We start from the raw sequence: 15840 nt of genomic DNA, 5'->3' as shown, positions 1-15840 counted from the left end.
CCTTGCTGACAAGCCCACACACTGGTTTTCTGTACACAGCTACTCGCTAGCCTCCAAGGGTTATGTCAGTAACTTGAGACACAAAGATGACAAATGGCAGCCTTGTTTATTGAAGCAGAGTCACAGCATTGTCACCATCCCCTTCTTGAGTTGAGTAAAGGCCCCTGAAATTTGCTGTACTAACATATACAGAGATGAAGAGAAAAGAAGTCAAGTATTTTTCATTAAAATAAATTATCTACATGGAGGGTTCCATCCTCCTTAACATTTATAAATGTAAAAATTCCAACACTGGGAGGACATACATTATATAAAGAACTTTCACTATATACAAACATTATAAAAACACACAGCATGTCAATGTATGCAAAATTCCTTTCCAAAAACTAAAAGCTGCTTCTTAAAAGAAACTGTTCAAAACTGCAGCTGATTTTTTTAAAAATTCAGTTCTTTTCTTTACAAATAAGGAAAAGTTAATATTTTAACTCATTGGTAAACAATAAAACTAAGCAGTCTCCGAAATGATGATCATTTTTCCTAATCAAGTAAATGCTGATTATAGACCAAAACAGTAAAAGTTATTGTAAAGCATTCTTTGGTAACCTTTAAGTTAACAAATGTTTGTTATTTCAAGTGATACGCTATTTTTAAAAAAAAAACAAACCCTTTTTTTTAAATAACAAAAGGTGTCAGAAATGCAATTACCACACAGTTTAGCTGGAAAGGAAACATATTGCAATTCTATTGTGTAAATAATCAAACGGGGGTTGTTTTAAAGTTAAGAGGTTAATGGCTAATTGCTCATTTTTTCTCACCATGACCCTGTATTATTTACCTACTTCTTTATTACAAATCTGCATCTATTTATGTTAAGTTGACCAAAGGACATCTCAATTTCCATTCAGAGAAAACTGATCTAGGTGAGAAGTGACTTGTTGAAAACCCAACAGATGGGCTGTAATATGACTGCACAGCAGTCAGTTCTGTATTACAACAGCTCTTTTTTCCTGTTGGATTTTAAAAAATATTAATTCAGACTCTGGATGGCCTGTTGTTGTGTTGTTATGACATAGTTATGACCAGCAGAGAAGCCCACACTGCAAGAAGCAGGGGGAACAATGCCAGTCCTGCTAATTCTAATAGGCTGCATATTTCATTCTATCAGTTCCTGCTCAAAACAGATTACTAAGTTTCATAAATATAATACTTAAAAACCTACTGCCACCCAGTACCACAGAAGCTTCTCATTCTCTCTGCAGACCTTTTTTCACCCTCCAAAATGAAAAAGAAAAAAAAATCACATGTAACCCAGAATCCAGCAATATCTGGTGAGTTGTTTTTTGATTTTTGTTTTCTCTAGAGGATTTTAAGGCTTTTAATGAGGAGTCCAGCTACTAATATTTTTTTTCACACCAGAAAGTCCCATCTAACTACACCATGTAAAATTGCCAGTGTTGCCATATCCATACATGAACACATGCTATATGCTTGGCAAAATAAATTGTACTGATTAAGGCTTGCTGCCAGGCCTAATTCCTTACATACACTTTTCTGTAGGTGCCTAACATCACTGTGCCTTGTTTCTTGATCCTCAGACAACCCTTTTCACATGATGGATATACTTTTATCTTTAAAGGGTTTGGGGTCATCTGTTAAGTTATCAGCTCTAGGTGCCCTGTGGTGTCATCACTGGAACCAGCATCTTCATTAATATCCATTTCATCACTGTCAAACACATCCAATTGCCCCGCATCTTCCTCTTCTAAAGACCTATTAGTCCTGCTCTCTGCAGGTTCAATGGCTTCTACATCACCCTCGCTGATAACAGTCATAGGGCTACTCTGGATCCTGTTTCGAACGCTGTACTTGCTACTTGCAGCTGAGGGCGGGGTTCGAGATCGGCTATATCTAGCACTGGAAAAGGACAAGCTCCTTGGCATGAGGCCTTCACTCTTGGCCCATTCTTCTTGGGCCCGTCTGTTCTTGGTAGGGGAACAACTTGTGGTACTGTCATTATAGTCCCAGGGAGAATCCACTTTGGCTCTCTGAAATCTTGGATCTGTATTCTTTAGCATCTCTGCTGCCGACATGCGAGAACTGGTGTCTGAGCGACTTCCTTTTTTGAGCAGCAGTGCTTTGAAGTTGTCATTGCTGGTGCTACTCTTACGAATATTCCTCTGAATTGATCCTGCCTGCTTAAGGGAAGCCACAATTGGAGAAGCACCTGTTGGTGTAACAGGAGGCGATGGAGAATGGTTTCGAATGCGTTCTTCCTCAGAGTCTTTGCGGCCAAGGACTTTCCTTTTGGATCTGTGATTTTAATGTAGAAGGGAAAGTAGATAGCAGTATTAGTCATTTACATAAAAACAGATTGCTATTCTAGATATTATTTTAAAAATTAATGTTTGTTAACAACAGGCAGATATTAGGAGGGAGATATTAGAAAAAGAAATGGTGATATTCTAATAAAAGGAATTTAATTCTGAAGTAAGTGACTTATTTCTACTCTGCACCACAAGATTAATTCAATTTACATGTGATCTACAATGTTTTATTTTTCATTTATATTTGCTGAGCAAATCTGTGAATCCTGCTACACCTTTTCTTCTGTGTAGTAGTCCTTTTCAAATGAGTGCAACCTACAAAGTATATACCAGTTATATTTGTAAAGGTATTCAGAATGAATTTGCCAAAGGGACTAAAATTAATGCAAACTAAATAAAATTCATATTCTCTGGGAAGAGCTAGTAACCAAACAAGTATTTAACTTTCCTGTCAAATAGTAATTTGCACATAGCATTATAATGCTACTGAATTGCTAAAAAGCAGCTCCCTGAATTTGCAGAGTGGTGAAACTATTCCCTTAACAACACATTAATTTTTAAAGAGGAGAAACCACAGAGTTTATGGGTTGAAAACAGGAACTGAGAAGGGGAAAATGAAATTACTGTCCCTTCAAAGTTCTCAACAATCATACTTTAATGTGATCCAAGCACTTCAACTCTTTTTTAAAACAATACTGAACAAATATCAATTGAATATTCCCTCTTCTTTGGCCTCTTCTGATTGAGTCATGGTAGCAAAGTAATACCACTTGTTTAGGGTGTTCTAAATTGAGATGAGACAAGAGCAAGGTTTCCCTGTTTCCAGGAAGAACCTTCACTAGGCTATTATCTCTTTATACAGAGATAACAGTTACAAACAAGCTGACTGGCCTCCATTTTTCAAAATCTCTGTATATCGAGATTATGTAAATTGTTGTTGTGTGCCTTCTATGATGATCCTAAAGCAAACCTATCACTGAATTTTCCTGGTAAATTTGTTTGGAAGACGTTTGCCATTGCCTTCCTCTGAGGCCAAGAGAGTGTGACTTGCCCAAGATCACTCAGTGGGTTTCCATGACAGAGCAGGGATTCAAACCCATGTCTCCTGGACACCTGCTCCAATACTCAAACCACAACACTTTCCTGGCTTTCTAGATTATATAAACTACTTCTGAAAAAAATACAGTGTTTGTGCCTCCTTCTGTGTTTAAAAATTAGTGGGAACATATGATCTGCATTCAAATAAATGTTGTTCTCCATTTACATACGTATATCTCATTTGATAATCAGTATGGAAAGCATCTATCTAAACTGCAATGTGTTTCCAGTATAGTTTTGTATATGGTTCCAAATAAAATTACTTGCAAAATTGTACATCTACAAAGCAAGATACCAAGGTAAAGAAGTTGGGGGGGGGGGAGAGTAGTATTTCCATGTTTGTTTTACCTTTTGCTTTTGCTGACAGTAGGGAGAACAATTTGTTGATGGAAAATTTGAAAGAGGGATATAAATGAAAGAATAAAACCACAAAAATGTGGTTTCACTCCTTTGTAGATCACTAGTACATATACTACTGTTTTATAATATGGACATAACCACTAACAGAAAGAACATTCTTAATACTTGCATCTTGAAAATACACATTTTGTATAATTATGCAATACAGACTATTCCCATTATGCAAAAGGTAAAGAACACGATCCATAAAAAAATTAAATGGCACAACTGAAAACAATGGGACTTGACTACACTTAACAAAATGCCCTTTTCTTAAGTTTATACTCTTTACCAGTAATTTCCCTCTCTGCACATAAGTATAGCTAAAGTTTGCACTACAAGATAACAGCAGGGAAATCATACACTAAATTGTGGTATATTGGTTCATGTGTCAATACCCATGGGCTATATATGATTTGAATGAAACAAAACAAACAGATCTCAGGTTTTTCCAGAGGATGTTTCCAGTTGGTGTAACCAATTTGGGTTGAGGACTTACTCACACAAGAACCTACTCTTTTACAAGGAAAATCGTGTGTGTGTGTGTGTGTGTGTAAGGCTGTGGGAAGAGTAAAAAAGCTCTTACTTATTCTAAATCCTCACCTCACCACACACTTCTTTTCTCACAACAGAATGAAATCTACTGTGAATATTATACATCTCAAGAACAATTTCAGTTGAGTACAATGGTTTGGCATACTAGTAGGAATTTTCACTTTTGACTGAACAACAGATTCCTATGCCATATTACAATCCAGCCTTTATTATGGCATCATCAGTTTTCTTTTCTTTTCTTTTTTTTAAAAGATCTTGATTTACATTTAATAGAGGGGGGAAAGGGGCTAATATGAAATCATCTTCTTGAAATGCACAACTGTCCACAAAATCTTTCCTATCCTGTAATATGTAACAGTGAATACTATATACTGGGCTTGAGCCAAACTTCCTAACAAAATGGCCCCGTTTTCTTTTCTATGAAAATCAGCAGAACAATTCCTCTACATATAGAACAGAAAGAGAAAGTCTATATGTGCTAAGATGTTAGGATATAGCTCTCATGTACAGAAATGTTCTTAGCTGAAATGTGGAAAGTGTATGGGTGACTAATCATGCAGCTAATTCTATTGTATTCCAAGAACCTATTTCAGTAAGTGACCACATGGTGGAACCAAGTATTGCACATTTGATATTCCAAGACAAGATTAGTCAGTTTCTTTTTAGGGTATTCCCCAACCCAGTTAGAAAGGGCTGCTATCTAAAGATCTGAAGCCAAGTGTTTTATCTGTACAAGAGAATTTACAATGCTGTAGCCCAGTGAAAGCTAAAAAATAATTTCCTTTTTAAAATCAAGGGAGAATGGGGTTAAGGTAGGTAGGGATTGTCTGTATTGCACTTTTCAATCCACAAATTGATGTGCCCCCAAATATCCCCTATTCATCTGGATTATGGCAATCTATAATCCAGCTACTGTCATATGTTTTGTCATATGACTGATACATTGTGTTTACTTGCCAGTTTAAGCCAAGCTTGCCATGAAGCATTAGAGTTGAGCCTCTGTCCCAAACTGCACCATATAATCAGCGGAGGAGAGTAAAAAAGGATGGAGAGTAGAAGGAAATAAAATAAAAAGATACACAGAGAAAGCAACAGTATATGTTAAATCAAGCAGATTGAGAGCAACAGTACAATATAAACAAGGAGTCAGTCAGCACCAAGAAGGAAACAAAAGGCTGACAATCTAAGAAACTTGATTTTGCTGCTAGTGAAGTTTAGTTTTAAAATTAGTGAAAGGTTATTACAAAGCAATGAAGGTACACACATACTACCTACAGTTTACTTGCATCTAAAGTGAGTTTCTTCAAGAATTAAACAAGAACCCAGCTGTGTGTGATGTAAATGTGTATACAGTGGTACCCCGGGTTACGAATTTAATTCGTTCCGCGGCGCTGTTCGTAACCCGAAAGATTTCGCAACCCGAAAAAGCCATAGCCGCTAGCGCTGGAAAGCCGCGATTTCGTGCGAAAAAGCGCCGAAAAGCACCAAAATTTTTTTCGTAAGCCGAAAAAAAAAACGTAACCCGGAACAGGTTTTTCCTATCTAATTTTTTCGTATCCCGGAAATTTCGTAACGCGGTCATTTCGTATCCCGGGGTACCACTGTATCAATATATATGCACATATTTAAAACAACAACAAAGGATCGTGTGGATGGAGCAAAACAGATCAGGCGATTTAAGTAATACCTATGAATGGCTGCAAAAAGGTCTTCAGTGGTCCTTGGTCTAGGTGGCATTGCCGTCCCCATATTGTCTTCCCCATAGTTTGGGCTTTGCAGTAAAAAGCTGCTTGCTGCATCTGATTCAAGCATGTCTGCAGAAATGCAAGCATAAGAATTAAGTTACATTAAAAGCTTCCAACATCAGAAAAGAAGTAAATCCAGCACAGCAATCCAAACAACACATAAAAACAAATACAGTCTGTCAATTTTCCTTAAACCTATAACCATAATTTAGTTGTTTAACTCACAACAGTAATGAAGTGGGGGTAGGAGGAAGAGAGAAGGATAGGGAGGGTGAAGGAGGACAACTGCAGTGTGTGAAAAAGGTGGTTTTTTTATTCTAAGAAACATAAAACTCCCTTATGTTTCCAGGGTTCTTTACTCTTAGTAAAGGCCATTACTGATATCTCAATTTAAAAGCTACTAACTCAGGAGTTTTTAGAACAAGGATTATGGCTGACAAAATCCCATTCAAACACTGATTTTATTTTTAAAAGATGAGAAGGAAGACGAAAAAGAAAAGTGCAAAGATTCATTACATATAATTAAGAAAATTCTACAATTTCCCTTCAGAACTGTTTGTGTTGGTATAGATGGTTTCAGAACAGCCCATTCTGTAACAGACTACTAGGACACATCATATCCCAAGTATGCCTAATCACTAATGTGCTGGGTAAAGAGAGAGAACAGAATTAAAAATAGGCTTACCACTTTCATCTCCTTGAGATAGCTGCCTGTCTGTTCTAGAGATGCTGTCTCCATTTCTGTCACAACTGATTCCTTCATATAAGCAAGGCTGCTCTTGCCTGGACTGCAGTGTCAAGACATTGGTTTCCAGTGTTTCACAGGAGGGAGAACCCATAGCTCCTCCTTCTGGAACAAGGTTGCCTGAGTCCATTTCATTGGAGTAGAGTCCATCAGTAGGATAATCCCTAGCCTGACTAGACTGTGTAACTGCAGCATCCCTTGTAGTTACGCTTGGAATGCTTCTGACTGTTTCACCCACTTCAGCTATTTTTTCTGCTTTAACATCAGGCTGTGGGGGTGGTACAATCAGGAACAGTTTGGGTTTCTTTGAAACAGGTGGCGGCTTCTTGTTTCGCGACATACCCTGAGGCTTGCTGAGTGACTGTCCCTGAAATGACAAACTTGAAAGACCACAGTGAGAACTTTGATACTCCACTGGTTCTTCTTCAGCACTGGCTGGCAATAGATCATTGGCAAAAAAATTAGTCGGATTTGTTGCATTTTCAGGCATTTTCTGACCAATATGTTCAGGGTTAATCCCACTGAGGCCTGGGTAAGATGTCTGGCTAGGGCTGTAAACAAAGCCTTTGTCAAAAACTCTGTGAGGGTTCACCTCACTCTCATCTAGGCTATTACTCTGCCTTACTGACACACATGATTTTAAAGGTGATTGAACTTCAGTCAGTTTTTCCTGAGACTTGGTCCTGGAAGCAGATTCAACTGACTGTTCACCCTCTGACATCACAGATTTCCTCACAGACCTCAACTGTACCATTTGCAGTGCTTGGCTGGTTACTAGAGGCATTGCAGGCCTAGTGGGGTCTTCTTTATTTAATGGTTGCTTTATTGTGCTGTGATTAGATCCCTGCTGGTTATATTTTTTGAAAGAATGGGGTGCATGTTTATATTCCGCTTTTGTGAATTTGGGGTCTAAGGATGGTGCTGGTGGAGCAAACGAAGAAGAAAAAGGAGATGAGAAAGGAGGTGCTTCTGAAGGAAAGAAATGACTCATAGAGGGATCCTCATTATTAAGCCATGTATCATGTTGAGGAAAGGTTGCATTTATAATGGCTTCTGGTGGAGGTGGTGGGAAATTGGGAGATCCAGGTGGAGGGGACAGATCCATACCATCCATTAAAGCAGGTGGTGGGGGAGGAAGAAGATGATCAGCAGTGTATGGAGACATTAGAGGAGAAGGAGTAACCAGAGGGAAGCTCAGGTCAGGATCAGGTTTCTTCACATTCACACAGCCTTCAGCAGATGTATTCGAAGAAAGAGAGGTGGAGGAGGAAGATACTGAAACTGACGACAAGAGGGATGACTTCCTTTCAGGCACTTTAGGCTTCATCTTGGCTTTTCCATTTCCATTTGACACAGATTTTAGAATGACAGGCACTGGTGTAAGTGCTGTGGGTGTGTTGGATTGGCTAGAATAACCACTAGATGGTGAAGTCACTCTATGTGACTTTTCTGGAGAAGTGGTCTTTGGTTTGGATAACCCAGAGGTTACATGTGGTGCAGAAGCCCTTGACGCATCATTAAAGCTGACAGCATTATAATCATTCAGCTTCAATGTAGTATTAGCAGAATGAACTACTGGGGATTTTAACTGATCATCAGGCATCCCAGGATAGTCACTGTAGTAACCCCACTGGTCAGCATACTCTGACTTGATACTGCTTGTCTCACTCTGAGAGGGGGTGACAGCACAGATGGAGTACATGTTCAGGCCTGTTGCAGACATCATGCTGCTACTGGCACTCACTGAGCTCTGGCTTCGAGAGCGTAGCACCCAAGGGTCATCGTAATCACTGCAGGGGCTTTGAGATGGAGAGCTGCCATTTTTGCTCCTGAGGTTCAGTTGCAAGGAGTGCTCGAGAGTGGCAATCAGCATATCATCCAGTACCTGTCCATTGGACTGAGATTTCTTCTTGGGGATCCTTCTAAGAGAGTCTGTCCTGGATGGTGGTAAAGGTGGTTTCTTTGCCTTTTTTAAGGATATGCTTCGTGAGAGGGACTTGTCAGTGCAGTTTGACACATCTCCCAAAGATTTCTTTTCATTCCCGTCAAACACACTAACATTATGCCTAGAGTTTCCAAAACCATTATTATTATTATTGCAGGTTTTGCCTGATTTGAGCCCCGAGTCAACATGCATGGAAGTGTAATAACCATCATGGTCTACAGAATATAAGGAGCCTGAGTCTTCTTTGGCAGAGACTCTTTCCAGGCTGCTGGTACTCAAGTTGCTCACGGGTGTAGAACAGCCTGGAGTGGCACAATCTGGCTTGTGCATAGGATTTTCCTCATTTCCAGGGTGCCTGAACCCACTGTGCCCTCTGCCGTTCTGACTTCTGCCCTGTATTTTATCCACCAAGTAATTTGATTCACTCCTATTGTCACTGTCTTCAGAGTGGTTTGGGAAATTGAGATTGTTCCTACAGCTGTAGACTATATTTTGAGGGCAATTTTCCACAGTTCCTGCATCACTGAGAGACACTCCTGAATCTCCAAGAGCAATCACCATCACAGCATTTGATGAAATGGTAGTGTCTGAGGACTGTGAGTGATGTGTTGAACTGGTCTCACTCCAAGTTCCACTAGAAGAATGGTGCTGATCTTTTGTGTTTACCATGCTATTGGCAACCAGATTATCTCTAGGCTTTGAATATGAAGAGGCGTTGTCGATTTTACTATCCATCAATCCAGCACCGTGTGTTGTGTGAATAGCAATCACTTCTGAAGAGGATGATAGGGTAGCATTTGGTATGATGCTAGTTGAATAAGTGGCATGTGGTGAGACCATGCATGCTGGGCTTTCTGTGTGTTCACCCTCAGAACTCCTTACAGCTTGAGACTTTGTCCTCTGAAGCACATCTACTCTACTGTTATTCCTTATATGTTCTGTGCTATCACCCACTTGCAGTTTGCTTATTTGATGTGACAAAGCTCCATCTTCTGTTGACTTAGAAAGGCTATGCCTACGCTCCAGTAACTGCAGCGACACTCTTGCCCCAGACCGAGGAAGACTGTGAAAACCCAGGTCATTATTTAGACGAGAAGCAAATACTATTCCAGCAGAATCACTCATCACAGACATGTTTCCAGATGAACTGGACAACTGAGACATCTGGGCTGCAATTCCTTGTCCCTTCTGTGCACGTATCCGCCTTACTGAAGGTGGCACCACTTTGACTTCATCTGTCTGACAGCTGGAGTCCTTGGTGTCACAGTGCTGCATAGAAGGGAGATAGCTATCAAGTCTTCCTAATGTGGAATAGTGTTCAGGGATACATATTGAATGGCCACGGAAGTCATTTTTACCAGTTCCAACTGTTGGAGTTAAAAGAAAACAAGGGTTATACAAATGATGACTTCATCACATTTAAACTGCTGTATTCATTAGCAAATTACATGCAAAACACTGTATTGGATTTATTGCCCTGAAGACCAAAATTACATACCGTACCTTATTTTCCAAATAGTGTTGGAATTTTAAAAAATGGTATGACTTGAGAAATACAATCCATCCAATTGGTAAAGAACTGGAAACAATCAATACCAGCCTATTAACCTGCTCCACAGTTTATTTAAAGCCATTTTCAATCATAATTATTATTATTGTTGAATCCAGAAAACCATAATGTATTACTACAGTTAACACAATGTTGTTGTTGTTGTTATTATTATTATTATTATTATCCCCAGATAATCTCTAGTGTGAATAAGGGAGAAAATACCCTAAACAAGTAATGTAAGAAAAGTTGTTTCCCAACTTTGTTTTTGCAGATTCTAGCCATAGCTTCATTGTTTTTGCTTCCATTCAAAAACACTATGGGATTCTATGAAATCCATATGATTCTGCAGACTCTTTTTCTATTATTTTTCATTATTATTTACTTCAATTTTCAAATATTTGTATTTTATTTCATGTGCCATGAAAATGAAAAAATCTAGTCCTAAAAACTGCTTTCAAAAACAATTACTGACTTCCTTAATCAAAGCCAAGATAAAGAAATTAATACGTATTTAAGTAAGAAAGCCAAGTGCTTAAGAACACTGATTGAGAAAATATGCCAATTTTATCTGAATTTAAAGAGATTTAGGCCTGGTACACACCGCCCAAAAAGGGCAGTCTGCCGGTGCCTAGTCTTCCACTGGGGGGGGGGGGGGAACACGGTGGACAAACCGCGTGGTTTCCTGCCGGCAGAAAAAGAACCTGCAAAAAGCGGGTTCTTTTTGGGCGCGATACTGATGCCGCAGTGCATCAATGGTGCACTCATAACATCAGTATCATGAACTGACATGAGAACGCTAAGCGCCCGTCACGTCAAAATGGTGGCACCCATCTGTACAGGGCGCCGTCATTTTGGCGTACGGAATACGTGCTAGGGTTGCAAGGCGTCTGTAAGCAATGCCCTGAAGCAACCCTAGCATGTCATCAAGGCGTGCGTTGAGGCCCGTCTGTACCGGGCCTTAGTTTGGGTATGATATCTTCCATAACTATACCTTGAACAGATTTAATTTGGGTTTACTGTCTGTCATAACAAATCCACTGATAGAAGCAGTGGGCCCTAAACTGTGAGAAAGAACCTTAGGTTGCCCTACAGAATTCCTTTAAGCTTTTAGGTATAGGGATGGACTGTAAAATGTGAAAAAGTGCATTATAGTGGAAAATCTGATGTATTAGTTTCCAATTAATCTGCTTTACACTGGAAATTAAATTGGACCACAACTTGTGCTTCCTCATTAAATATGAATTTCAGGGGAAGCATCTGATGGAGACTTGCTGCCGGTACAGACCGGCAAAAAGAGCCAGCTTTGGGTTGCAACTCTTCCCCCAAGCCAGCATCATGCTGCGCAGCCAATCTGACGATGGGCAGCATTTTGGCAGTGTGGCATTTAGATGTTGCTTGCCAAAGAAATGCTGTAGAAATGCTGCTGTCATGGCTAAGGCATCCTTTCCCTGGCGCAAAAGGGAAAGGCCAGATAGGTGCTGCAGCATGTGGTTGCTGCAGCCCCGATCCAGCACACAAAGGGGCGGTGTGATGCCACCCCTTTAGGGCGCTCTGTTTTCAGCCTTGGCTTCCTAATTAGAGAAGAGCCATTCATTACAGTGCATATTGAGGCAGGTAGGTAGGTCATGATCTAGTGTGTTGATTGCAGAGTGACCAAGGCTGTATCTACACTGCAGAATTAATGTGGTTTGACAGCACTTTTACTGCCATGGTTCAATCTATGGAATCCTGGGATCTATAGTTTTGTAAGATTCAGTGAAATTCTAAACCTACTCTGTTTACATTAACCAAAAAATTCCAAGGAATAATGACAAAAGAAGATTTAATAAGGGTAAGCTATAATTCAAAATAATTTTTAGACTTTGTCTTCGGGCAGTTCTTTCTAAACCTACTTGGATACAAAAAACAAGCAAACAAAAAACAACTCACCACCCTTATTTACACTTCAGGAAGCTAGCATATCATAACGGATACTGGGGCATGTTCTAGGTCTAGAATGTACAATCAGTTCACATGGAGTATTGGCTTCACTGTTGTCCTCTAAAAATGACATCTTCTGCTGGGCTAATATTTATTTTGGTGAGCAAGCTCCTTTTTAAACTGAGGATATTCCAACAAACTTTCATAGAACTTCAGGCTTAACTACAATACATTTTTAAATAGATGTATATATATTCTTATGCTGTTGTTGTTGTGTGCCTTCAAGTTGTTTCTGACCTATGGTGACCCTAAGGCAGGCCTGCACAACATATGGCCCAGGGGCCACATGCGGCCCACCAAAGGATTTTGGGCAGCCCACAAGGATATGGAATGATTTCCAGGCTCCTCCGTCACTTGGCCTCCTCTTGAGGAGAGGGCGATATGGAGGATGAAGGCCTGGGCAGAGGAGGATGGAATTAATATTATTAATCAATCAATCAATTAATTAATTTTTAATTAAAACTTATTGGTGGCCTGACAAAGTTTAACTTATTTTAATTTTGGCCCCCACCTACTGTCAAGTTGTATAGGTCTGCCCTAAGGCAAACCTACCATGGGATTTTCTTGGCATGTTACATTGCCATCCTCTGGGTCTGAGAGAGTGTGACTTGCCCAAAGTCCCTCAGGAGGTTTCCACGGCCAAGTAGAACCCTGGTCTCCAGAGTCATAGTCCAACACTCAGACCACTACACCATGCTAGGTCGTGTATATCCTTATGCATCAGTATATTCAAGTAGTATTTTAATAAATCCAAAATGCAGTGTTATGGTTTGAAAAACAGAAAAGAGCTGGGGATGGAGGGGAATTTGTTATCTGACAATGTTGCAGGTCACTGCAAATGAACAACACAGGCATGTTGAAATGCCTGCTACTTTGCTGTTCTTGAGAGGGGTTTTTATGGCATGTCAGATAAGACTCTGTTTTCCAGAGTCTTTCAGTTATCTTAATTGTTCAATGTAAGTGGACTGTGAAAAGTAAGGGCATTCTTTCCATAAATTTTAATAGCTGTTCAAGCTACATTCACTTGCTGTTTGCTTTGGCATAAAGCACACTAGGACAGCAGAGAATGGAAGAATGGGGAAAAGCTAAAGACAAGGGCATTTATGAAACTTTAACTTGTTTTTACTATTTCAAATAAAATAAATTGTGCACAACTGTAGTGCAGTTTGATCATTCTGAAGAACGTTTGTGTTCCAAACAGCACAAACAGAAACCCACGAACGTCAGTATGATTTTACTAGCAGCTTTGGTATAGTGAGAAAGTGACCTTTAGAATTTTTCCAGCATAAGCAGTTCAAGTGAGAAACTGCTTTAGATTGCTTCACACAGACCAAGCAGCCTGACCATTCTTGACAGCCTCATCAAAGAGACAGTGTGAGAAGGCAGAGTAAATATCTAAGAAAATAGCACACTATTAAAAACAATTGTGAAATTATGTCTACTCCCGTCTGAAGTGAGAAGAACTTGCAACTTTGCCAAGTGGCCTAATTTTTTAAAAAAATTTAAACCGAACACAGACACTGCAGCATAAATCTTCATGGAGGTACAAGTCAAGCCTGTCTCCCTCCTTTGAGGATCAATGCACTCTGCCAAAGTGTTCAAATGCTGACTCCAGCTAATCAAGTGGAAATATGGCTATGAAAATTTCATTGCCCTTTGGTCACATAAGAGAAGATGGATAATGTATGATGATTGGTAACCCACCATGCACGGCTCCAGCTAAAAAGACATTGGTTTGTCACACTGGCCAGAGTACCATTGGCCAGTGGGAGGCTGCTGTAGCCTGTCTCCCCGGAACAGTATGATGACAAGGTCAAACCCAACATAGCACATTCAGCTGCCAAAAAATAGAAGAGCAGAAAGGAGGTAGATTATTTCCTCCTTTCTAAAACAAACACTTGGTCAATCATGCTGGACCTGCACAGCTGGAGGGAATTCTGGTTTCATCCATCAGCTGGAAGACCAATGACTGCTAGTGATGGGTGGTGGTGGTGTATGTTTGGTTATAAATTTAATATGCAACCTTGAGACCATTCAACTGAAATGTATGATATACATTTAACAAATAATAAAAGTGCAAAGTATTACTGCTTATCTGTAGACAAATCTCAAGGTCATTCTTTCTCATGATGGAAATGACAACGCTCCTTTTCAAGAGCAGGAACTCATGGACAAGTATTGCCAGAATTATCTGCACTTTGGTGCAAGTTAGGATCTCTCCTGTGGACAGGATTCCAAAAGAAGAGCACTTCTTTTTCTATACATGGTGTAATTCCAATGTTGCATGGGTGGTGCGACATTTGGTGGAATTTTCTTCCTCACCCTTATCCCACCCTTGGCACTACTGGAAAACAAGCTCTGAAAAGCCTCTTACACTGCGCCCACGTTTTTGTGGTTTTCAGCATATGCTGAAAGCCGTGCAGGAGTGCACGAGGCGGTATGTCCCATTGTGACTAATGGGACGCACGCCGACTGCATGCACGAGCCCCATTCAGTTAAATGGGGCTTGAGCGTGCACGGTATTTGCTTTACGCGGGGGAGTCCGGAACTGTTAGCCTTTTTTCCTTTATGACTATTGCCAGTTTTGATATATGTGTTATAAACTGTACTGCTATTGCACACAGTTCAGCCTGAGTTGCAATGTATGCAACATCTCAGCATTCTCCATGATTTCTGATCAAATTTTGAAGCTTATGTGGTACTAGAGTGTTCCCATTTATCCATCTAGTACAATACAACTTTACAAGTACAGTGCGGTATACTGCCTACTATAACAATATATAGTTGTCCAGTAATCCCAATTATGAATCATATTCTTCTAATTTTCTATTGGTTAAGTTTGGATTTCCATGATAGTTTCAGAGACTTAGCCATAGGTTGATTTTATTCTGGATTCCATTAGAGGGCTATGTTTGTTTTTAAATAGTTATTTTGTATTAAATTTATAGTGCATTCAAATCCAGATCTTATTAGAGCTAGTGTAAATGCCCAGAAAGAAATCAAACGGTTCACATTCACTACTGATGTGTCTTCAGGTCCATTTTTTAAAAAAATCTTCAAGAGAAGTATCAGTGAATTTATGCCCTACCAAACAATACATAGCACAAAGCACAAAACATGTGACACATGGTGCTTTAGGTTTGTATTTTAGATTCCTGTAGATTATATAAAAGGACAAGAGAATCCTTGGCTTCTCTTGTTAAAGGATTTCAGGTAACAAGAATGGAAAAGATCTACTGAAAATCTTGAACACCTGGCTTTTTACTAGTCTTCACAGTTCTTGATTAGATGGACTGGGAGTCTGACATAATACAAGATGCCTGTTCTCCTCTGATGGGGCAGAGAGCAGCAAAGTGCTATGGTATGCCCTATTCATAATAGTGCATCGTGACTGACTTTCTTTCTATCATTATGACACTGTCCTCAGTAGCAGAAATTATAATTCAGGCTTATCTGGCTTCTTGTCTACATTCTGCCCATTTTAGTCCTTGCAGTTT

The 15840-nt window shown here is 39.7% G+C and overlaps 1 protein-coding gene across 6 annotated transcripts in view; it reads right to left on the bottom strand.

Annotated features, from left to right (window-relative positions):
* Positions 1 to 87: 87 nt before the first annotated feature.
* Positions 88 to 15840, bottom strand: part of NHSL1 (NHS like 1) — a 227626-nt gene continuing 211873 nt past the window's right edge. For all 6 annotated transcript variants that reach the window (XM_042447396.1, XM_042447406.1, XM_042447416.1 and 3 more), the window contains 3 exons: positions 6807 to 10178; positions 6064 to 6190; positions 88 to 2310 (listed from right to left, as the gene is read on the bottom strand). In XM_042447396.1, coding sequence (XP_042303330.1) covers positions 1653 to 2310; positions 6064 to 6190; positions 6807 to 10178 — 4157 coding nt within the window. In that variant the 3' untranslated portion in view covers positions 88 to 1652. The remainder of the gene's footprint in view (positions 2311 to 6063; positions 6191 to 6806; positions 10179 to 15840) is intronic.

The sequence above is a fragment of the Sceloporus undulatus genome, chromosome 1 (assembly GCF_019175285.1).
Source record: "Sceloporus undulatus isolate JIND9_A2432 ecotype Alabama chromosome 1, SceUnd_v1.1, whole genome shotgun sequence".
Lineage (NCBI taxonomy): Eukaryota > Metazoa > Chordata > Lepidosauria > Squamata > Phrynosomatidae > Sceloporus > Sceloporus undulatus.
This window is presented reverse-complemented; position numbering and strand designations above follow the sequence as displayed.